General features: G+C 55.7%; 1 protein-coding gene across 1 annotated transcript; it reads right to left on the bottom strand.

Moving 5' to 3' along the window:
* Nucleotides 1-245: 245 nt before the first annotated feature.
* LOC107508332 (bone morphogenetic protein 8B) lies at nt 246-22,212 on the bottom strand. The gene is made up of 7 exons (XM_016140082.2): nt 21,879-22,212; nt 9,967-10,156; nt 9,400-9,548; nt 7,015-7,209; nt 6,235-6,314; nt 5,309-5,419; nt 246-1,275 (listed from the first exon to the last, which is right to left on the bottom strand). Exons 1-7 carry the CDS (start codon nt 22,210-22,212, stop codon nt 1,126-1,128), a joined length of 1,209 nt encoding a protein of 402 aa, XP_015995568.2. The 3' UTR covers nt 246-1,125.
* Between the last annotated feature and the right edge of the window lie 1,845 nt (nt 22,213-24,057).

Genomic DNA, 24,057 nt, shown 5'->3' on the forward strand with positions numbered 1-24,057 from the left:
CAAATAAACACTCCAACTGCCTCGGCTGCTCCAAGAACAGTGGTTTCCGGGAACCTCCCCACGCAGCTCGGCCTAATTACCACCTGTCACTCCCCCTGGGACAGGGGCCTTTTCTTTGGCTCAGAGGCCCCGAGAAACAGGACAGGACTTGGCCACATGGGGTGACCGGCCCGTTCTTACCTCCTAGACTCCAGCAGACACTGACAGTGTCTGGCCAGAGGCGGCCGAGGCACCAGGCTCTGGAGCAATGGATTGCTCCTTCGCACTGCAGGAGCGGGAAACCCGTTCATTTCAACTCTGAACCGCTGGTGGCTGCCTAGAGTTTTGTGCTGGGGGTCCTGAGGCCCTATCCAGGTTCAGTGGAAAAAACACCCAGGCTGATTCTGATGGCTATGGGCTAGGGGATGGGCAGTGGGGCATCTGCTGTGTCTGCCAGGACCACTCGCTGCACAGACTCCTTGCTTCTGCTGAGAGTTAACTCTGACTCAGTGCTGAGCTCCACGTGGAGACTGAGGGAATTGGAAGCCCCCAAGGCTCTTGCTTCCCCAGGGGTGACGCCTCTTTCCCAGGCAGAAGGGCAGGCCCAGGGCATGAGGACCCCCAGCTTGTCCTTTTTCTAACGTGCTAACGGCCAGCGGGTCAGGTTAGGAACTCAGTCATGCACTGTGCTGGGGGTATGCACATGTCTGACTGTGCCCAGAAACGCCCAGCATTGCCCTGGGAAGGGGCAGACCTGCTCCCACACCCAAAGCCTGCGGTGAGTGGCGCGGAGCCCAACAGCCGCACTTACGCTCCAGGTGCAGCTCAGACCATCCCAGGTCGGCCACAGTGTGGGCCAGGACGGCCAAGGACAGGTCCTAAGATAGGCCTGTGCTGACCGCAGACAGTGCCGTCAGCACACCAAGGCTGCTGTGTGCATCAGGCCCTATGGGATGGAATGGGACAAACCACAAACCCAGGGGAGGGGGCAGAGGGGCCTGGAGAGGACCAGACCCTGGCTGCACATGGACAGAGGCATGAGGGCCCTCCCTGTGGCCCGGCCCGAGCTCTGCTGGCATTTGAGGGTCTCCTGCCCCTGGAGAGGGCCCGATCTGGGTAGCGCTGCAGTGGCCGGCAGGCAGGGCCTCAGTGGCAGCCGCAGGCCTTGACCACCATGTTGCGGTGCTTGCGCAGGATGACGTTGTTGCTGCTGTCATAGTAGAGCACGGAGGTGGCGCTCAGCTTGGTGGGCGCGCAGCACGCCTTGGGGACGGCGTCCGGCTTCATCAGGTGCACCTGGCCAGGGAGGGGGCGGCAGGCAGAGGTGAGCACGGGGGGCCTTCTCCCAGGACCTGCACAGCCCTGGCCAAGCTCTTGCCTGCCACTCTCCCCTCCCCTCCCCTGCTTTATTCTCAAGCCAGGGCAGGTGTCACGTGCACATCAGCTCCAGCCCTGACCTCCTTGATCCCTTCTCTACCTGAGGCCCTCAGGGCACGGCCTGGGTGCCAGCTCCCTGCCACAGGGACTCCCCTCACCTGAGGACCCCGCTGGTCCCCAAATACAGTGCAGTGCTCCTGGTGGCGGGTCCCTCTGCCTGATGCCCCTGGAGCACCGCCCCTCTGGGGTCCCCTCTGCCCCTCCCTCTTCTCTGCGCTTCTGTAACATCCCTGACCCTGTCTTGTCCGCCTTGGCTGTTTATGGTCTTTCTCCTCCTCCTCCACTGAGCCGAGTGTCCGTGGAACAACTGGACAAAGCCTAGGATTCTAGGTTCACCCCTGGGTGTTCACACTGTTATTTCTCAAAGTGCTTTTCACCCCTCATGGCAGATTCTAAAGGAAGTATTATTCTGGGAGATGAAGAAACGGGACAAGGCCACGTGACCTGTGGCGAGACTTGGACCCGGGGGTAGTGATCCCACTCCCTCCTCCTAAACAGCTTTTCCCACCGAAAGAGAGCCTGATCGAGGAGCTATTTCAGCCTCCATACAAATATTTATCCTGGGACTTGGCAGGATGAGCCGAGTTTACACTGGACTCCTCGTCAGGGCCCCACATGGACGGGCCCTAAAGGCAGCCCTGAGCTATTCGGGGCAGGAGGGAAGAAAAGCCTGCTTCCATCCGTGAGCGTTGTGGCCACTCAGAGGGCCCAGGACTGCCCGGGCCTCACGGAGGCTGCTCAGCAGGACCTGGATGAAGCTGTCTGATGTGGGGACCTGTGCGGCAGTCTGGCTCCCATTCCCCAATGCCCAGCCTTGTCCCAAAAGCCCCGGCTCTGAGCCAGCCTGCCGGGGGGGCCGTGAGTGGTCACTGGGCTCGCTTGGGCCAGAGCCTGTCTGCGGCCACAGGGGAAGCCGAGGCCTCTTGCGGGGATGCCCAGCCAGACTGGGACGTGAGGGGCCACTGCTCCCCAACTTCCCAGCCTGCACATGTGGTGTCTGGCTTGGCATTCATGGGCCCACATGTAAAACCGGGTGACACCAGCCTTGTGAGCCAGCCACAGGCTCTAAGTGGCTGGAAACTGGACAGGGCTTTTCCTGAAAAACCGGGCCCACAGGGCTGCGGCCATTCTGTGACCCCACCCCAGACCAAGCTCGATCAGACCAGCGACAGAAGAGAAACAGCCTTGCATTCCATCTGGCACCAAACAGATGGATTTGCAGAGTCTGATGTGCCATTCCATTAGATTCGCTTTTGAGCCCCTAGGCGACCAATCAGAGGGCCTGTTACTTTGGGTACAGTTCGCTCACTGCCGGCCTCAGTGTTCTCCTCCGCCAAAGGGGTCTAATGGTGCTTTTCTCATTTCCAACACAAACGTATCTCGGACACGTGTCTTGTGCCTGTCGTGCCCGGAAGGGAGCACAGAAATGCCCCAGACATGGTCCCTGATCCCACCCTCGGTGGGGTGAGCAGGGGACACGGGCGACACTCCGGGAAGCGGCCGGGACCCACGGAGTGGCGCGACGTCGCGGCAGGCCCTGAGCGCTGCGGGAGCACGAGCATGGCGACCTCTCCCGGCAGGGAAGGACGGCCGGTGAGGCTGCGGGGCAGGCAGGAGTCGGCGGGGCAGGGGCAGAGGGGGAGGCCCCCCCAGGCGGGAAGGCAAGTGCAAAGGCAGGGAGGTGGGAACGGGCACGCGCTGGGGCGCGTGCTAGGGGGCGTGGGAGAGGTCAGCGGGGCGGCTAATGAGGGGCCCCGTCCCAGGCTCAGACTTCCTCCTGGAGATAATGGGCGGCAAAGGGAAGCTTCTCAGCTGAGAACAAGGTCAGCTCTGTGCCTTAGTGAGACCACCCCACGCCCAGCTGCGTGCAGAACGGCCCCAGGGTGAGCCTGGAGGGTCACCTTCCTTCTCTTGGCCCCCAGGACACCCTGAGGCCCTCTCACATCATTCCCCCAGTCTCCTCGGGGCTCCTCTTCCTTCACAGGCTTCTCCTCCCCTGGGCCTGCTGTGTCCCCAGAGAATCTCATCTGCTCTCGGGACCCAAAGGCCAGGCATGGGCCACGTATCTCAGTGCAGAGCTTCAGCCTGGCCTCTGAACTCCAGACTCGGGGATCCAGCCACCTGCCTGACTTGGTCACGTGGGGTCTCGCTGGGCCTCAAAAAGTGGTAGCAGAAGCAGACAACCATTCCCCCAGTCCCTCCTCCTACCCCAACAACTCTGCCCCCCAGGCCTCACACAGCAGGTCACTGGGCCCTCACCTGGAGGCCCCTGGTTCCTCCCCTTGTCCCTCCCTCCACCATCCCTGTGGCCTCAGCCACTTCTCACCACCTGCCAGCCACCCTGGTCCTCTTGTCAGGTGGCCACAGCAGCCCCCTCAGTGTCTCTCGGCCTCCTCCACCCTCCACCCATGGTCCAGCCTCCCATCCTCCCACTGCAGCTAGAGAGATGCTTCTCGAGAGTCAGGTCATGATGCTGTCTCCCTAAAATCCTGCAAAGGCTTCTCACTTTACTTGGGACTAAATCCACCCACTTACCACCTTACCGGGGACCCCAGGGCCTATGTTAGGGCCCCTCCGCACCCCAGTGTAACCTCCCTCGGCCTTCCTTTGCTCCCCTGCAGCCTGGCCTCCCTGCAGGCCCTGAGCCCATCCAGCTGCTCCTGTCCTGGGGCCTGGACCCTTCTGCCTGGAACGTTCCTCCTCCTCATGGAGGCCCAGTCTTCCTTTCTCACAGGACCCACTGTCTTGGCCTGTGCTTGGCTCACGTGTTCACTGACAGCCTCCCCGAGAGGGCAGTCATTGTCTTGTTTGTCCCCAGCACAGCCCGAGCGCTCACTCCTGCTGACCTACACCTGGGGACTAAGGGCCAGGGTCCAGGCGGAGGCAGGAGAGGGACAGCCCTAGAGATGCAGGTGTGGCCGTCAGCCCATGTCCCTCGCAGGGGCCGGGAGATGCATGTGCTTGAAGAATGGAAGCCCCGGTGGCCATCACACAGCGTATCGCCCCTGAGCGTCCCCAAGGAAGGCGGCCCCTAGGGTCTAGCGAATCCCATTTGATGTTGAGAAAGGAGGCCTTACAGGGTCAAAGCCACTCTTTACAGTCCTTTACTCTCACCCTAAGGCATCACCTTGACAACCTCTTAGGAGATAAACATAACGCTAGGGATACTAAGAACTAGGAGTCTGCGTAAATGGTCTAGAAAGAAGTCTCAATACAACAGACATTTAAAACACTGAGCGATAAGCAGTAGCCATGATATTCCTCACAGAAACTAGTTTTCGGCATTTAAAATTACCTCAGACACCAGGCATCAAAAACCACAGCATCTGTGGAAACGCAAAGAGCTGGGAGGACCAGGGGAAAGAGCCAACAGGGAGTAAACAGAAGGCGGAGCCCTAGTCAGAACTGCCAGCACTGGGCACACGGTGACTCTCCCTGCACGCGTCCTGAAGGGGGCGGGAGAACACACACCCCTGTCCCACCCTGTGTGCACGCATCACAGAAGGTCGGGCACACCCGTGTGCGTGGATGCACTTGTGTTCAGAGCACACAGGTGCCGAGGTGGGATACACACCTGTTCTGTGTGTGTGTGTGACCACAAGCAGGCTGCCTTCATGAGTCTGGGTTCCACCACCCGTACCTACATGTCCCCATGTGCACGTGTGTGCACATGTGTGTGCACCAGCAGAGTCTACACACGGCGCGGCCCCACAGGGAGCAGCATCCGCACAGGTGTGGGAACCTGACTACGCGTGCACGCAGCAGCAGAGGCTCCACGCCGAGGGAGCCGCCTGAGACCCGAGCAGGCGCTCCCATTGCCCCCTGGCTGTCCGAGACCCTCTCCCCAGCGCACCCGCCCCGGGGGTCCGGGCGGGACAGGTGCGGTACTGACCAGGGACTGCAGGATGGCGTGGTTGGTGGCGTTCATGCAGGAGTCCAGTGGGAAGGAGCACTCTCCCTCACAGTAATAGGCTGAGTAGCCTTGGGGGGCGATGACCCAATCCTGGGGGTGAAGGGGGAGAATGGAAGAAGGTGCATCCCACCAGGTGGCCCCTCCCGAGCCCCTCTATCCGGCACCTGTCACAGATGACTCAGGGCTGCCCCTTACCTTCCCCCATCGAACCACGCTCGGGCCCCTCCCAGCGGGCTGACAGCCCTTGAAGACCCTCGGCAGGCAGGACTGGAAACCAGCCCTGTCCCCTTCACCTGCCGGCAGCGCTCGGCATCATCCTCCCAGCCCGCCCCCCGCCCCGTCTCCTGTCCCTGCTGTTGCCGCGAAGGCACGGAGGCCCCGCCACCTTGGCCTTGGCTTCCCTGCTGTGGTGCTGACAGTTTATGGCTTGGGATTCAGACTGTCTCCATTTTCATGGTTTTTACAGAAAAGCACTTTCTCACTATAAAAGAATAAACTGATGACTGCCACGGGGGAGGGGGTTAGGGGCTGGTGAAAAAGGAGAAAGGACGAAGGCCAGATTAGTAGTTACAAAACAGTCACGGGGGCGCGGAGGACAGTACAGCAGGGGGAATAGAGTCACGTTACTGTCACGGCTGTGCGCAGTGCCCGGGGTTACTAGAGTAATGGGGCGTAAGTTTAATAAATTATGCAAATGTCCAACCATTGTACTATGTACCGGAAACTATATATTTTTTTAAAAGTAACACATTCTCCCTTTTTGAAAACGTGGAAAACCCAGAAGAAAATAATACACAACAAAATGAAATCCCCCATGATGCTGCCTCCTCCTGGAGACACACTCACGATCTTTAGGGGGAGATTGTCATTTAAGGAAATGGGGGGCGGGGGAGAGTAGGAATTACCAGCCAGCCGAGGTCCTGGAAGCTGACATAGAGCTCGTGCCGACGGCAAACATGCCGGCCGTGGGAGCCGTGGATGTCATCTGCAGGGGAGAGATGGTGCGAGGTCTTTTCTGGGTCCTGCTCTGTGCAGCAACCACGGGCGCTCCCAGAGAGGGGGACGCCCTGATAGGCACGTTTGTGGAATGCATGAATGACGGGAAACTCAGCCATTTGGTCTCATAAAGCCCATCCCTGCAGCTCTGCTGGTGCCATGACCCAGCTCAAGCACCTTCGATGGCTCCCAATGGCTCCTGATGGTGCCAGAGTGACCCCACGCTCAGCTCACCTCCCCTGCCACACTCGTTCCACGGGTCATGTGGCTCACACTGAGGCCAGCTGAAGGGCCGACTCCAGTGAAGGAAAGGAGGGCACGGAGTCAGATCTGGCCTGGTGGGGAGGCCTTTGCCTAAACAACTGTGCATGCTGCAGGGTGCCCGGGGTGAACCGAGGGCCGCCAGGGGCCGGGCTGCCTGGAGGAAGGGGCACCTGATTCTGATGGAGATTTCTGAGAAGGCCTAGTAAGCCAAGGAAGGGCAGAGAAGGGACAGGGTAGTAGGGAAGCCAGAGAGACAGTGCAGTGGCCGGTCCCCAGGGTGCATGGGACAAAGAAGGCTATTAGGAAAGGTGGCTGGAGGGTGACCACCAGCTTGAACCCTACAGAGAGCTGGAGGGCTCTGTCACCACCACTGGTTCTCGGCCGAAAGCCTGCGGGCTCCGACCCGGGCCCGACCCGGACCTCACCGAAGATCCCTGGGAGCCTGTTCGGCTGCGGCAGCTCGTTGGTCTTTTTCGGCAGCCTCCTCTTCAGGGGCCTCACTGCCCGAGGGGCTCGGATGGGGCTGGAGCTTGCCCTGAAAAACGTGACCATGAAAGGCTGTTTGGAGCGCGGCGCCCGTTGCCCCAGCAGACCGGCCAGGCCAGGATCCACGCTGTGCCCTGAGACAGAGAGAGGAGAGAGGGCGGTCACTCGAGGGCAGTGGCCAGGCGCACGGACACAGCAAGGCCCTCTGCCGGGCCTGGGGGGAACCTGAGCGGGACCCACTGTCCCCTCAGTTTCCTCCTCTGAAGACCTAAGTCCCACGTCCAGCCCCGGCCCCCAGGCAGGCAGCTCTGAGGGAGGTGGTGGGAGGTGGGGCTCGTGAACCGTGGGCTCAGTATTAGTGACAATTGAGCACACTGCCATTCGTGAAGCATTTTACAGGTTTCAACGTTAGTTCGCACTGATGATCTCACTCATCTTTACAGTGATCCTGGACCTCATATGTCACCGAGAACCTTCACAGTCACCCCCAGCTGGCCTGGAGCCACATGGTCAGGGACTGTCAGAACCTTGGTCTGAGGACTCCTAGGCCTGAGGTCCACTTCTGCCACTCATATAGGATTGATCACACCCTGCAGACTGGAGCAGCTGCCAGGGCTCCTCTGGTGCTTACTCTGCTGAACAGGGCCCAAGAGCAGAAAAAAGCATATGTTACAAAAACCACTGGCTCCATCCACATATCCAAGATTCCTTTAACCACTTTTCTCCATTTCTACTGTTACTAACAAGCCCCTCAAAGCTCTCACCTGGACACTGCAGCTCCCTGGGCCTCTCTGGCTTCACTTCACTCTTGTTTCCAATGTTTACACTTCCCACTAAATTCAGGAGGTGTTTATTTTATGCATATAATAAATAAAGTTTTTACTTAACAATAGCTGAAATTTACAGAAAAATTGCAAAGATAGCATAGAGGGTTCCCATATACTCAGACCAAGTGTCCCCTGGGAAATGTTAACAATGTACTATGGTACATTTGTCACAGCTAATGCACTGATATTGGCATTTTATTAATTAAACACCACAATATATTCAGATTTCATTACTTTTCCCCAAAGTCCTTTTTCTGTTCTAGGATTCCATCCAGGATGCCACATGGCATTTTATGGTTACAGTGCCTCAGGCATCTCTGGGTCTGTGACAATTTCTCAGGCTTCCCTTGCTTTTGATGACCTTGATGGTTTTGAAAAGCACTTGTCAGGTATTCTGTAAGAAATTCTTCAATTTGGGTTTGTCTGATGTTTTCTCATGGTTAGACTGGGGTTATGGGTTTGGGGAGAAGGCCCCTGAGAAGCAGTGCCCCTCTCATCCCGTCATATCCAGGGTACACAGGAGCCACATGACTGATTCATGGGAACCTCGAACACCTGGCTGAGGCGGTGCTGGCTAGCTCTGTCCACTGTCAAGTTACCTCCCCCATCTCCTCTACACTGACCTCTGGGAAGCCAGTCACTAAGGGTAACCCACTCTGAAGGGGTGGGAGTGGCGCCACAGGTCCTTGAGGGGGGTGTCTCAGAGGAGTCTTCTCTAAAGACCTGAATCAGATCCTGCCGTCCTCCAATGCTACTAAATTCAAGAAACTCCCTAAAAACCTTTACCCTGGTTTACCCTACCTCAGAATGCCCCCTGCCTGTCTCTCTCAATCTCCTCCTTCCAACCTCGCCCTGGCCTTCTCTTCCCAGTCACGGTGGCCCCTTGCTGTATGTAGTCCAATATGCCAGTCCTGTGCCCACCTTCAGGCTTTCTATCCGCACTGCCTGGGATGAAGGAGGCTCTCCCTGCCTAACACCTGGTGAATGAATGAATGCGTGAACCCTCCTTATTCACATGAGAAAACGGAGGCTTGGAAGGGTAAGTAACTTGCCAAGGTTACAGAGTTATTAGAAAGCTGAAGAGCCGGGACTCACACCCAGGCCTCCCTGATCAGAGCCTGAGGGCGTAACCAGTTGCCCTTGTGCCCCACCCAGTACGGAAACCCCCAACAAGAAGGCTCCTCCGTAGAGAGAAAGAATCACCTATTTCTTGGGGAGAGAACATGGACTCACTCCCTTAGCAACTCCAATGCTGGTCTGCAGAAGGAGAGGAGGCAAACCACCGCCGCCCGGGGCTTCCAGCCGCCTGGAAATATGGGAACCTCACGCTCTTTACCCCACTGAGCCCTGCGTTTGGGGGGGACACTATCACCCCAGCGGCACAGCTGGGAAAGGGGTGGCCTCCAGGCCAGTTGCGGGGGCTCCAGCTGCGCCTGCTGCCAGCAACCTCGGAGGACCCCCCTGGAGAAGGTCCGCTGCCCAGGCCCTGAGTCCTACCGTCCTCCGTTTCCACATAGAGGCGGAGTCCCAGGTCCTTGTTACGGTTCAGCAACCAGCGGTCACTGGCTGCTGTCACGTCCAACACCAGCCAGCCCTCGTCCCCAGCTCGGAGCGTCTGAAGATCCAAAAAGAACAAGTCAGACTCCCTGTGGACACGAAAGAACAATTAACTGAGGGCTGGCACAGCTGCCTCCGTGTCTCCAGTGCCCGCCTGGGGGACCCTGAGTGGGGCGTCGACCCCCCCGGCTCTGGGCTGGGTGCCCCGTGTGCCTCCTCTCACTGTCTCTACCGCAGAGAGGGGTTACTGTGCCGTGGACAGATAGGGAAATAGGCCGGGAGCTCAATGGCCCGTTCCAGGTCCCACAGCCAGGGCGGTAGGGCAGGGACTTGAAGCCACGACTGACACTGGGCCTCTCCCCAGGGTGCCGGGGCCTCAGGCCAAGCATCCCTCATCTCTGGGGTGTGCTCCCAGAAGCTCCCTTTCTGTCCTCTGGGAAATGTGCCCCCGAGGGCTGGGCCGGACACACCCCCAGGCTTGACAGGAACTGGGCGCAGGGCAGGCACCTGTTGGCCCGCTCTCTGACCACCTCGAACATGCTGACGTGGAGGGTCCTGTTCAGCGGGTGGGTGCTGGGCAGCTTGTAAATCCGGAACTCAGCGGCTGTGACCGCCTCCCCGGCCGGGATCTGGGTCAGGTCGAAGCGGAACTCCTTCCAGTGGGGCTCCTGGGGGCCCAGGGCGCGGTCGAGCTCCACTGCAAGACAAGGCGGGGCCGGCGCTCAGCCCTGGCTCTGGGCTCGGGCTCTGGGGTGGCAGGGCCTGGTGGGAGCCCAGGGCCGAGGAAGCCTGGCCAGGGGGGTCCATTCCCTCCTTGGGAACGGGCTTGACCCCAAGCTCTGCCCCACGGGTGCTGAGGGGGCGCTACGAGGCCTGTAGTCAGGGGCCCAGCACAGCGCCTGGCACATGGTGGGTGCCAACAAAGGCAGCTTCCATTGCTGGCCCCCAAGCCTCAAACCCTGAAGGCCCCAGCCCAGGCCCCCACTGGCTCTGGGACTCACAGATAAGGCAGAGGACAGATCCCTCCTCTGGGGAGATGGACGTCAGACCCAAGGTAGAAAAGGGCCAGCCTGGTGGGCAGAGACATGACTAAGTACTTTTCAGAGTCTGCCGATGTGCGTGGATGGGCGTGGGGGAGAGTGAGTGCTCATGGCCTTGAGGGGTGACAGTGAAGTTGCCGGGACGTCATGGGAGAAGGACACTCCAGAGGAAGGACCAGGGCGAGCAAAGGTTAGAGCCGAGGGACAGACGGCACAGGCGGGAAAACAACAGCCAGAAAACACAGCGCGGGGGGGGGAGGGCGGCAGGTCCCTGTTAGAACAAGGTGAGGGAGGAAGGGCCAGAGGGGGAGGCGGAAAGGAACGAGAAGCGAGGCAGGGGTAACCTCTCCCGGAGAGGCCCAGTCAAGAGCTGAGGAAGTCGGAGGCTCCCATGGCGTGCTGGGATCCGAGCAGGCTTCCCGGAGGAGGGGACATCCGAACTGGCCTTGAAGAATGGGACAGAGTCTTGGAGGACGGAAGCGGTGGTGGGGAGGGCATGCTGGGCAGGGGGCACGTTGTATGCACGGATTGGGGGTGCCGGGCCACCCACAGATCAGTGCTGTGGGGACGGGCAGTGAGCCTGGCTGAGGGCTGGAGCTCCGGCCTGGGAGCATGGAGCAGGGGCCAGGGTTCCGGGCAGCAGAGGAGGAGGTGGTTGGGTGGAGTGGACTCTGTGTGTGGAGGCGAGAGTAAAGCACAGGAGGGAGGGGACCTGAGGCAGCGGGGCCTGCTGCGTGCGACACTCTGGGCAGGAGGCCGCGGGCGCGGAATAAATCCCACATTTCCCCAGCTGCCGGGAAATGCCCGGGACCGTATATTTAGGGCCGTCTCACTTTAGCCTCTTGTCACTTTCAAACACTAAAAATCTGTGTTTCCGGAAAGCAGGGGTGGGAGCCGCCCAGCACCTTCCCCAAAACCCAACACTGAGATTTTAATTACACGTCTGTGAGTCTTTTTAAAAATTCTCTCTTTGGCTACTGGGTTCAGTGACCACAAGTCACCAGGCTGGTGGCAGAGGCGGATGTGGGGAGCACTTCCTGTCCTTGCGGTAGGGACACGGTCCAGAGATGGACAGGCAAACAGCTGTGCTGGGTGAGGCCAGTGGGCACACTCGTTTGGGCGGGAGGGATGAGCGTATCACCCCCAGACTGGGGGGGATTAAAAATAGAACGCCCATCGTCAGACAGGGTGCTGGACGCAGCAGATGCCCACTCGGAGGCAGGCTGTTTTAGGGGCAGCGTGACACAGGGTGGCACTGGGTCCTACTGCACAGGTGTGGAGGGCAGGGTTCTGGACCTTCTCCGAGTGATGCCACCATGAATTTCTACACGAGTCCCTCCTTACAGACATACACACACACACTCACACACACACACAACTTGGGTGACAATTCCCGTGGATTCAGGGGCCACACAGCCCACCTCCATCCTGTGGCTGTGTAAGAACCCCCCACCCGCGGGAGGGAGTAGGTCCAGGCTATTGGCTGTCACAGGGTGTGGCTTGGAGGGTAGGGAAGGGTCACTCCACCACGCCCTTCTCCAGACTCCTCTCAGAGCATCATTAAGTGTATCTGACCCCACGCACAGCAGGGGTGACGGGTGGGTCCCAGAGGCTCGCTGGCAGTCTCTGTCTGCAAGCCTGATGCTGATTTCACGTTGGATCTGGGGACTGAGGGACAACCCACAAAACTGCCAGCTCCGTGCGGGCACCCAGCCATGCGGCCTCTCTCCCTTGCTGGGTCAAGAGCACCTTGTTCACCTAAACTGACCCCATTTCCAAACCTCCATTCTGTGGGTTTGATATCGATAAACCACCCAGTCATTCCAGCACAGGAAACTGCCAACCCCGATTGTTCCAGGCAAGTATCAGAGGGTGAGAAACTTTTAGAAAAATAATTTTCATCAAAAATTGGTGCGATTTCCTGAAGTGTGGAACTGAGTAAAGAGAGCAAGTCGTTTATCTGACGGTCAGTGGGGAGGATGGGAAGAGGACACCTGTGGGTTCACAGCTTTTTTAGTGGCTGCTGCTTTGAGTTAGGAGAGATATTTCCCAAAAGTGGTGTTTTGGGAAAGCATTTTCTGGCCCCTCTGTTTCTTCCTTGATAACTAAGCTGGTTCACTGCTTTAGCCAGTGAGGTAGCTTCGGGCAGCGTGGAACTCTCAAACCAGTGGTCATCACAGGCCTGACCCTGCACCAGTCAGGCATGTATTTCCCCACTTGGTCTTGTCTTTTCCTCTGTGAACTGGGAATAAGGATACTGCCCAGCCCTCCTCACAGGGCTATGAAGGGGCTTTGTAAACAATCAGACCACAGGCAGGGCAGAGTGGCCGTTCAACAGGAGTATCGGATGAGCCTGACTTACAATCTCCCAACTTTGTGCCAAGATGTGATACCGTCAGGAGGCCAAGCCAGAAATTCCAAGGTCATGGGGTGGTGGGAAGGGGAGCCTCTGAATGACATTTTTCTAAATAAATGTAGTCATTTGCTCACTTGTTTGTTCATTAATTTATAAACGAATTTATCAAATTCTTACTATATGAAAGACTCAGTTCTGGTCCCTGGGAATGGGGTAAACAAGACGGGTAAGTCAGGTCTCGGCACTCGTGGAGTTTATAAGTAAAATAGGGATATTTTAGCTATCGTAAGTGAAATATCGACGGTTATGGGCTCAAGAGTAATGGAAAAGGGGTGAGGGTGCCTTTCATAGGGTAAACAGTATGGCAGTCCTCTGAGAAAGAACTACGTAAGAGAAAATGAGAACATTCTCACACGATGCTGGTAGAAACACTGCGGAGAGGAATCTGGCAATATCCCCTTGTAAGATCCCAGCAAATACATGTGAATTTACCCTTCGACACAACAATCCCAAGGACACAATGGCAAAAATATGAAAAACCATATGCACAAAGCTATTAATTGGGCATGGGGACCAGACAAAGTTATCCTTGGCTCAAATAGGGACCTCTAAATGTTTTCAACAAAATTATCAAAGCTGCCCAAAATGTCCAAACACTGAACCAGCTTCTGTCTGGGAAGCAGCAGATGAAATTTGTTTCTGAATCGCCTTAATGTGGCTTCCAGAACAATAAACAACCGTGAATCACCGTGTGGTAATGGGACTCTGGACCTTCTCCTCCAGCCCCTGGTTAAACAACCTTTGGGTCCCACATCTGTGGGAACAGCCTGCTATGGGCAAGAGGCGGCCCTCACCACCTGCTTGCCACCCACGTTCTGCCTCTCCACTTCTGGGGTCTTGCACCAGCCACCTGCATTCTACACCTCCAGATGCCACACCACACTCTACGTCCACCAGTCTGACACCAGCAGAGACTTCAGCTATTTTTATGTCCTGGACAAAATTTAGAGTCACCCAGATGACCTAAATTGGCCATGTTTCTGACTAAAAAGTAAGACTTCAAAAGAAACCCCCTCTTCCTCGAGCCCAGAGCCACTGTTAGGAGAATAGAATCTTCTGACCTGTCTGTCCTTCCTGCCTTCAAACCCTCCCTCCAGGCCCACAGGCTCCCCAGGAATAGCCCAAGGTCTGCTCTGTGTTCCAGGATCCCCTGAGCTGGCCCATCCTGTCCACATGACCTCCTGGGCTTCCTGGTTGCCATCACCTCCCCCAGTCCCTCCCCAAAGCCTCTCTCTCCTGGGTGGCCACCCTCCCACCATGTCTAAAGGCTGCTTTCCTCTCAGTCCAGCTGTAAAAGCCCCTTGTCCTCCTCTGACCCCACATAGATCAGCCCACCAGTCTCACCCTTTCCCTCAACCCAGGAGTCCCTGTCCCTGGTTCATCTGCCCCACTGGACGGCGAGCAGTTCCAGGTCAGGGACTGAACGATGTGGGGTGGGAAGGGGAGGCTGCAGCAGTCCACTCCCAGGGGCCCAGAGGGAGGCTCCGGCCCCTTCTTCCCAAGGGCTCATGTTACCCTGAGGAGTGGTTCAGTGTCCAGCATCTACGGGTCCTTGGGCGGCTGCATCTCTGCTGGCTTGGGAGTGGCTTCCATGTCATAGCATGTCTCCATCAGAGGCCACCCATGTTTTTGCTTTGCTGCGGGACTCGCTCCCCCAGGGACCCAGAGGCAGACGGGCTGGGCCTGTCTGGCTGGTCCTGCCGGTCACAGAGGCTGAGGGGCCCACTTCAGAGCTAAAACAAGACCCGGGTCCCCACGGCCTGTGCAGGCCCACAGCGGAACCACAGAATTGATTACCTATCGATTCTGCACCCCGAGGGCTTCCTCCCACCCAGAAATCTCAGTGCTGCCGAGGGGAGGCCCAAGCCTTCATTTCTGAGGTATTTTTAGGCAGTTCTCATTACTGACTTCTTTCAGAGCTGTTTCCATAAATGGCTCTGCACTCACAATTACCGGTCTGGGCCTCAGACGGCTTCAGACCGCAAATTAAAAGGGAACACCCGCGCGCTCTACCACATCAAGCCCGCCAAGGCCGAAAATAGGTCCAAGGAGATGTGAGCAAGAAAGACAGGATTTCTTCAGTTCAAACAGGGGGGAAGAGCTGCACTGTGGGCGTTGTCCAGAAAGATGTGGTCTTGGTGATACATCCCTCTCTTCCATGGGGATAGACTCCCATGAGGAGGTGGGCTGGGTGTGCCCCTTGCCCTGTGCCTCACCCCAGAGAAGCCCCACATTCTCTGGTCAGAGCTGGAAAGGCCTTCAGGGCAACCCTGCATAGATGGGGAAACTGAGGTCCTGAAGGGGTAGAGACTTGCCAGGGGTCACGTGCCAGGTTAAGGGCCCTTCATGTGGACTTTCAGGCTGATGTAAAATCAGTGGCCCTAGAGATCCTCTGGGTGGCAATACCAGGATGAGGGATCAAGGTTCTGTCAGCAGGTGCCCCGAGAATGCCTGCTGAAGCCCCCTTCCTCCCTGCAAGGACTCAGGGTCTCAGAGGAGGACCCAGGGAGATGTTGCCCCTTTGTTGGCTTCTGAAAAGAAAGGAAGAGCTGGTGCCGCTTTGCCCCACCTACCAGGCCGGCTGCTTCACCTGGTCCCAACTCTGCCTCCCACTGAATTCCTCTTTCCTTCATGCAGAGGCTGGAGTGCACGGAGGGCTGGGGGGAATCATAAAGAGTCTCAGGTTGTTTGTAGTTCCCTTAAGAGGAGAAAGAGGGGCAATGCCCCTGAATCTACAGGCAAAAAGCGACTAGAATCCCAAGAAGAACACACACTGAAGCCGGGGGCTTAACCATGGAGGATGCCTTGGAGAAGAGACACTTGTCTAGAAAACATATTTGAATGTAGTGGAAGAATTTTGACAAGCAGAAATGGTGCAGAGTATATCAGACAAAGGCACAAAGGTGGGAAATAATGTGCCAGCTCCCATTTTGATCTGTGTCAGGCACCGTATTGGGTACATTACACATGCCATTTCTGCTCATGCTCACCCAGGCGGCCGGCTCCTGGAACTTTGCTCTTTGCCACTTGGCTGCAGGTCCCTAAGCAAATGATGGGGTAGAGTATAGGCACACACAGCAGGCTCTTCCCTCATCACGCTGACTGCCATTCTGAGCAGGCATTTGCTACCTTCTTGAATGCTTTACCTATTTATCCATTCTACTATGACACAGGTATTATTATCCCAATTATAAAAGTGAGGAAACTGAGAGGCAGAGATTTTAAGTAAGCTACTCAATAACTCACAGCTCTGGAGTGGCAAACTGAGGATTAAAACCCGGTGTGTCCTATTCCAGAGTAATTTACCATCCTGGTGGCCAGACAGGGTTTCAGAGAAATAAATACCTTTGGAAACAGACCACCAGCAAAATGAAAAGTCAACCTATGGAGTGAGAGAAAATATTTGCAAACCACATACCTGAGAATATCCTAAATATATAAAGAACTCACATAACTCAATAGCAAAAAATAATAATAATAATTTTTTTTTTCATTTAAAAAAGGGCAGAGGAACTGAATAGAAATTTTTCCAAAGAAGACATACAAATAGCCAAAAGGGACATGAAAAGGTGCTCAGCATCACTCATTATCAGGGATATGCAAGTCAAAAGCAAAATGAGATATTGCCTCATACTTCTTAGAACGGTTATCATCACAAAGACAAGTGTTGGCAAGGAAAAAAGGGAACCCTGTGTACTATTGGTGGGAATGGAAACTGGTGCAGCCGTTATGGAAGTCATTATGGAGGTTCCTTAAAAAAATCAAAGATAGAACTACGATATGATCCAGCAATCCCACTTCCGGGTATTATCCAAAGGAAATGAAAACAGGATATCAAAGAGATATCTGTCACTGCATGTTCATTGTAGCATTATTCACAATACCAAGACATGGAAACAACCTAAGTGTCCATTGATGAATAAACAGATACAATAGAATATGACTCAGACATGAGAAAGAAGCAAATCCTGCCATTTGTGACAACACAGATGGACCTTGAGGACATTATGCTAAGTGAAATAAACCAAACAAAGGTAAATACTGCATAGAATCACCTATAGTGGAATCTCAAAAAAAAAAATAAAAATAAAAAGTCAAGCTCATAGAAACAGAGGAGAAAGTGGCTGCCAAGGGCTGGGGTGTTGGGGAAATGAGGAGAGGTTGGTAACAGGGTGCAAACTTTCAACTATCAGATGAATAAGTTCTGAGGATCTAAGGTAAAACATGGTGACTGTAGGTGATAACACTATGTTTGTATAATTGAAATTTGCTAAGAGAGTAGAACTTAAATACTCACACACACACAAAAATAATAAATATGTGAAGTAATGGATGTATTAATTAATTCAGTGGGGGAAATCTCTCCACAATGTATACATATATCAAATCATCATGATGTACACTTTAAATATCCTATAATTGTAAATGTCAATTATACCTCAATCAAGCTGAAATAATTAGCTTTTTTAAAAAAGAAAAATACCTTTGGACAGTGGTCACTCTAACAGTAAGCTTTTAAGATGGATAAAGGATTTACTGTTAAATAAAACACAAAGTAGCAAAACAGTGGGCATTTATGTCCCACTCTGTAAAAAAATAATAAAATGTTAGCATCTATAGTGATAAAATACCAGGGCTGGGTGTGGGGGTTACATCAAAGGATTAAAATGCTGGTTTTCTCTGAAGTAGAGGGAGACTTACTAGGGATTTCCATATTATGTTTCTAAACATATGGTCTGAATTTTCTATAATAAAATTCTATAATAAATCTATGAGATTTTATAATAAACATGTTTTAGTACTATAAATCCCAAAATAAAGTTTTTTTTTTTTAAAACAAGATTCTCAGTTTTCAACATACATTCGATACAGTCCAATTCAGCAGCACTTACTGGACCTAATGATAAGCCCGGCCTCAGGGTGGTGGAGAGGCAGCTTCTGGGTAGAAGAGCAGAGACTGTGCAGGTGCGGAAACGATCTTGGGAAAGTCACCTAACTTCTCTGAGCCTCACTTTCCTCTTCAAAACAAAGATTGACAGTAACTGTGAGATGCAAACAACAGAACAGATGTGGAGGTCCTGGGCATATGGTTATCACTAGGTGTCATTTCACACGACACCTGAGCAGCCCCACAGGTAGAGACTGTGACAGTCTCCATTTTACAGAAGAGGAAACTGAGGTTCCAAGAGGTGAATTGGAAAGTCCAGATCACACTGAGAGTAGGTGGAGGAGTCAAGATGCAAATTCTGTCTGTCTGCGTCCTAGATCCGAGCCCCCGCCCTGGTCCTGTCTGCTCACTCACTGTCCGTCCTCTACTGGTTTCCAGATGGGGGAATGGCAATGTCTAGACCACGTGACGATCATCTTTATGACTTATGTATGTTATTTGTCTCTCCCACTAGGTCAGCTCTATGATGGCAGGGACTTTGCTCTATTCACTGTCATATCCCAGAAGCTAGAACTGTGCCTGGCACAGAGCAGGTACCACCTGACTTTATTAAATAAATTAATGAATAAAATGAAAGAAGCCCTTAGGTAAGTGTCAGTCACTCATTCAAGGTCATGGGGCTGAGCAGGACTTGGGCCAGGTCCCTCACTGGGTCCTGACTCTCCTAAACCCAATATCCTCAGCTTGTCAACACTCCTGCCCTTGGCTGCCTGAGACCCCAGGAATAAATTGGTCTGGTGCAGGGAAAGGTCAGGACAAAAGTGAAGATGGCTCTATTCATTTCTGACTGGACTTCTTCCTGCATGGCTGCTCCTGCCTCAGTGTTTTGATCTGGAAGATGGGCACCTGCTGCTCCACTGATATGTGAAGAATTTAGAAGGAACAGCAGAGTTGGTCCTTCCTGTCTCTTTCCTCCCTCCAGAAGAGTTGGACCAGCCAGAGGTACAGCCAGCCAGTCACACCTGACGGGGCAAGGGGATGACATAGTGTTGGAAGGTGCTGGGGGTCCCTCATTTTTCTGACACTGTAGACTGGACGAGAAACCAGAAGCCCAGAGAAAGGAGTGCGGCATGATTTGGGACATGGAGAAATCGATGGCAGGCCAGACAGGACAAGAACCTGGGTGTTGCCTCCCTGCTCAGGGCTCTCCCCTCCCTGAGCACAGACGACACCGGGGGCAGGCTCTGTCTGCTCCACGTGGGTATTGGCCCCCATTACTGTGTCCTGGCCAAGGGCAGTCAAGATTCTACAAGGCTAAGAGTGATAGGCCAGCAGGGTCTCTGGTACTGACCACAGAACCCTGACCCATGTGCCAGAAGCCTGAGCGAGGCCCACAGCCTCTGGGTCCCACAGGCTGCCACTGATGATCAGGTACTAGGCCGGCACCAGGCCTGGCTTCTCTGGAGGCAGATGAGGCCGATAGGAGAGGTGGAGCTGGAGGCAACAGGTGTGGGAGCCTGAGCGTGGGTGCTGATAGCGCAGCGACTCTGCTATTAGACTCCATGGTGGTTTAAGGGCCTTAACCTTTCATGGGCCTGGGGCCAGGGCCTCCAAACGAGGAAAGAATCCTGCTAGGTGTCTAATCCCCCACATCAGCCTAGATAATTACTAGTTAAAACCACTCTCACTGAGAGCTCTGCTAGTACAATTAGTATGTCAGAATAAAAAAGGCCCTTCTGACAGCTGGCTGGGCCCATCCACAACTGGACTTCCACTGAACAAGGACCTGCTTGTTGATCCCACAGAGTCAGAGGCCTTAGGTCTTAATGAAACACTCAGATGGCAGGGGAAGAAGCTGGGGTTTGGAATCCACAGCCTGGATGATGCCATGGACATGCTGTGTGGCCATGGGCTGGCCATTTAACCTCCCTGAGCCTATGAAATGAGGCTGGTAAAACAGTTTCACATCGTGCTGCATATGAAATGTGGACTTTTATAAGGATATAGAATTTCGAATGCTGGTTTTTATTTTATAAATAGGTGGAAACACCTTTGGTTGGCTTTTAAAATCTGTTTCTGGGTTTCACATGTATATAAGATATGTGGGGATATTCCCATCACATCCACACCAAGGCTAGGCAGCATCTGGGAGAGACCAGAGTCAGCAGTGACCTGGGCCAAATTCACCCTAGAAGAGGGGCTGACTTTCTACTCCTCCCATCTATCAACCAATCACACAACAATTCTGAGGATACACTGATAACTAGGAGCCCCATTTTACAAGGAGGGACTTGAGGCTTAAAACAGCAAGGAATTTGCCTAAGATCACACAGCAGAGTCAGAATGGGACCTGAGCTCGATTCACAGAAGCAGCTCCCACTAGGACTGTGTACACCTTGACCCAAGGGATGCTGAGGGAAGCAGGACATGGGCTGGGCAGTGACTCACTCTGATAGATGGCTCCCATGGGGCATTCTCTGGGTGACTGCATCCACAATTCTTCTTGGTCTTGAGCCCTGGGTCAGCTTGTCCCAAAGACAGAGCTCTAGCTCAGTTCCACAAAACGTCTCTTCTGCCCAGAGTCTCTATCCCACCCTCTAATTCTGGAAGGTGGAATCCAGAATCCATCAGCTGGAGTCCTTGCCTTGCACGGGGCTCCCAGCATTGGGTAACAGCTGCTTCTTGCATCTCAGCCCGCCACCAGTTCTGGGTTAGGAGGGACAGAGGCCTCCTTGGCTGTCTCCAATTCCTGCCTTTGTATAGGAAGCAAATGGCTGAGGACCCTACAATACCTGCTGCTGCTCCATGTCCCCTGGGTTCCTCTGCCTAAACCGCTCTGAAAGCTCCCTCCACCCTGAAAGCCCATCCTCCTGACAGTAGAAATGTCTTTGAGAACTGGATATAAGACCAAAAGACCTGGACCTGTCCTGGCTCAGTCACGTAGAGGTTGTGCTATCCTGAGTGTGATGCCTCGCTGTCCTCATCTGGGAGATGATAATGAACATCGTGATTGTTAACCGGGTTGTCAGGAGGATTGAGAGTGATACTGCAGGTGAAGGGAGGCTGGTGGCCTTGGCAAGGGTCCTCTCCCTGCTCTCAGCCCCAAGCTTTCTCCACCCCAGGCTGAGTTGTAGTTCTTGGGCCCCCAGGTCCCAAGCCCAGACCCCTGGCCCCTCGCTGGCCACAGACAGGAGGAAGAGCAGATGGGGGAACAAATATTCATGACTGTAGATTAAAGTTTAGTGATGGAAAAATATATCTTTGAGAATTTTAAGGGTAAGTGGCTCCATGATTTGGAGTGAAATTTCTGCAGAAAGGAAAAGCTGGGCTTTGCCTGGAAGAACAATGAGGGTCACAGCTTCCCACAAGGTCATTCCACAGGCCTGGACACTCAGCGCATTTCAAGCTATGTTCTGGGTGCTGGGCATGGGTGACAAGACCAGGGACTGCCCCACTGAGCTGTCTGCTCCTTCTCTGCCTGCTCCCCTGACAGCCACACCTCCACCTACAGGCTCCCAGGCTGTGGCTATTGTGGACTCAGGACATCTGGGTTCTCCTCTCAGCTCTGGTCATTTTGGTGATGTGACCGGGGATTTCCATGCTGGACTTTGTCCCTCTCTTCAGTACTGACCTTATCACAATGACAGCATCGCAGCCTCTGTTTACTCATCCATCTCCCCGGGACCAGACTGTCTTCCTGGCACTGCCCAGGTCCACCCGACATTACATGATTCCTACTCTTGGGTGTGTTTGGGAGCAGGGTGACTGTACACATCCCTGGGGCTCACATTCCTGCGTCTGTCCCTCCCCATCCACAGCTCGCCGAACCCACACCCCTCAGATCTGGTCGCCCTGACCTGGCCACCCTGGCCTGGCCACTCTAACCTGGCAGTAACCACTCCCCTGAGGGGCCCGGTCCACCACACAGCCCAAGGTTGTGCAATCTCCCCTGCAGCCCGTGTTCCTCCCCGAGGGGGCGCCCGGACACTTGGGTCCCTGTCCTCACGCGCCTTCTCGCGGAGGTCGCACGGGCACAGCAGGGTCACCAACGCCCATCCCCGGAGCCCGCACTCACCCATGTTGACGAAGCTCATGACCAGGTCGGCGCGGCCCAGGAGCCGCTCACGGGAGCCGCCATCCTCGTCGTCGTCGCCGGCCATGGCATGGTAGAGGTCCAGCATGAAGAGCGGCGCAGACGCTGGCAGCCGGGCGCCGGCAGGAGGTGCGCGGGGCCGGGGCCGCCCAGGCAGCCCGAGCACCGCCAGGATCTCGTGCTGCAGGTCGCGGCGCTCGCGCGGGCCCAGGCGGCGCTGCGGGCAGCCGGGCGGGGGGCGCGGGCCGGGGCCGCCGCCGCTCAGCGCGCACAGCGCCAGGCCCAGGAGCCAGAGGGGCCCGGGGCGCGCGGCCATGGCGCGCTGGACCGGACCGGACCGGCGCTCACCGAGCGCTCATCCGCTCCGCCGCCGGCCCGGGGCCCTGGATCCCCGACGGCGAGCGATACGTCGGGCTCCGGGACGGCGGGGGACGGCGGGACCCGACGGGAGTCGTCCGCGGCCGCCGCGCAGTGTCTAGAGCGCCCCGCACGCGGCACCTGTCTTGGCGATGGGTCGGGTGGCTGTGACCGCCACCGCCTCGGGGCAGAGGCTACTCCGGCGACTGGGGCCCGTCGGGTAATTTTATGTCGCTTCTGAGCCTTCCAGTCCCGCGGCTGGCGAGGTCTGCTCAGTCTGGGAGTCAGACTAGCTCTCGTCCGCGCTCACGAAGGCGCAGAATTGAAGCACCGGCTCAACCCCACAGGCAGTCTGCGCCCGGCGTCCGCTGCAGCCGCCCTAGGTCCAGCGCCCGGCCTTTAGGTTACGCCCCCCGAGGGCCTAACCAATGGGGACGCGGGGGCGGGGCCAAACCGCGGAGCCCACTTCCCGGGCAAAGAGTTCTGAACTGCGACTGATGCCGCAGGCTGCGGCTCCAGGGAGATTCAGCTAACTCCGGGAGGGGGTGGGCAAGTCGGGTGAGGGATCCCAAGCCCAGCCGTCAGGGTCGTCAGAGTCGTCCTGGGCTGGCGTCGCAGCCGCTGGCCACGCCGTCGGGCGGGCATGGGGCCTCGGTCTGGGGACTCCAGAGTAGCGGCTTGGTCCAGGGAAAGCAGGAACCTACCCTCCCGCGAGGAATGACCTCGAGCGCCCTCGCCCTGGCGGGGATCCTGAGTCTCGGTCGGGCCAGTGACTGACCCGGCATCCCCGCCTTGGTGCGCTGAGTGTCGCCCCAGGACCCGGAACAAGGCCTCAGTCCCGTATGGAAGGGCCTCGTGGGGCCGGCCCGGAGATTGGAGCCCCTTTCCCTGCCAGCAGTAGCGGAACCCAGGTCCTCCGCCATCGCAGCTCCTAGACTGCCTCCGCGAGCCTTCTCCGCTGTCCCCTTGCGTACACTGCTGAGGGCTTCTCCCCTGACGCCAGCTCAGACGCTGCTCTCCTAGCGCCAAACAACCTGGCTCCTGCGCGCTCTGGCGGCACCACAGGCGGGCGTTCCAGCGGCTGTGGGGGCACCGCGGGCTGTCGCTGATCCAGCGCTGCGCGAGACGTGCACCAAGGAGCAGTGAGTGGCGCCCTTATCGAGCTCCAGGGAACCCCCTTTGAGCGTCGTAATAGTGAAGGCCTTCGGCGTCTTCCACCTTTGCCAACACTAGGTATTATTGTTAAATACGGAAATAAATAAATCTTTGCCAATGTGACAGGTAAAAACAACTGTTGTAATGTGTACGTGGGACGGGATGAGGGGCGGATTACCAACTTCTCTCTTCTTGAAACACTCCCCTCCCTTAGCTCCTTAGAATACCTCTCTCCTGCTTCTCCTCCTTGCTGCTTCCTGCCCACTTCTTAAACGCTGAATTTCCCCTGGGTTCTGTCCTCAGTCTTGTTCTCCCTCTTAGACTTTCAACCTGGTGATGAGCTCATCCATCTGAGACTTCAGTGCCATCACAGGCCATGCCTGACTCCCAAATATATCCCAGCACAGACCCTACTCCTGGAGGCCAGAAGTTATAGCCAATCACTGATTAGACACCGTCAAAGCCAGAAACCTGGGAGCCAATGCAGGTCCCTCTCTTCCTGATGGCAGTTTAGTCTACTGACGACCTTCTAAAGCTTCTTGAATCCTGGAGTCTCTATCTCTCTCCCCCGCCCTCCTACACTGTGTGGTTCAGGCAGCATCTTCTCCACCCTGGACACTGTAAGGGGCTTCTTCCTTGGTTCCCATCT

Source organism: Rousettus aegyptiacus, unplaced genomic scaffold, assembly GCF_014176215.1.
Source record: "Rousettus aegyptiacus isolate mRouAeg1 unplaced genomic scaffold, mRouAeg1.p scaffold_m13_p_1, whole genome shotgun sequence".
Taxonomy (NCBI): Eukaryota; Metazoa; Chordata; class Mammalia; order Chiroptera; family Pteropodidae; genus Rousettus; species Rousettus aegyptiacus.

What these genes read in the sequence shown, in the direction of transcription:
- LOC107508332 (XM_016140082.2), bottom strand. Translation starts at nt 22,212, where the DNA reads ATGGCCGCGCGCCCCGGGCCCCTCTGGCTCCTGGGCCTGGCGCTGTGC. An exon ending in CATGAGCTTCGTCAACATGG is followed by an intron (nt 10,157 to 21,878) that starts GTGAGTGCGGGC and finishes CTTGTCTTGCAG; the next exon opens with TGGAGCTCGACCGCGCCCTG. An exon ending in TCCAGGACCTCGGCTGGCTG is followed by an intron (nt 5,420 to 6,234) that starts GTAATTCCTACT and finishes CTTCACCCCCAG; the next exon opens with GATTGGGTCATCGCCCCCCA.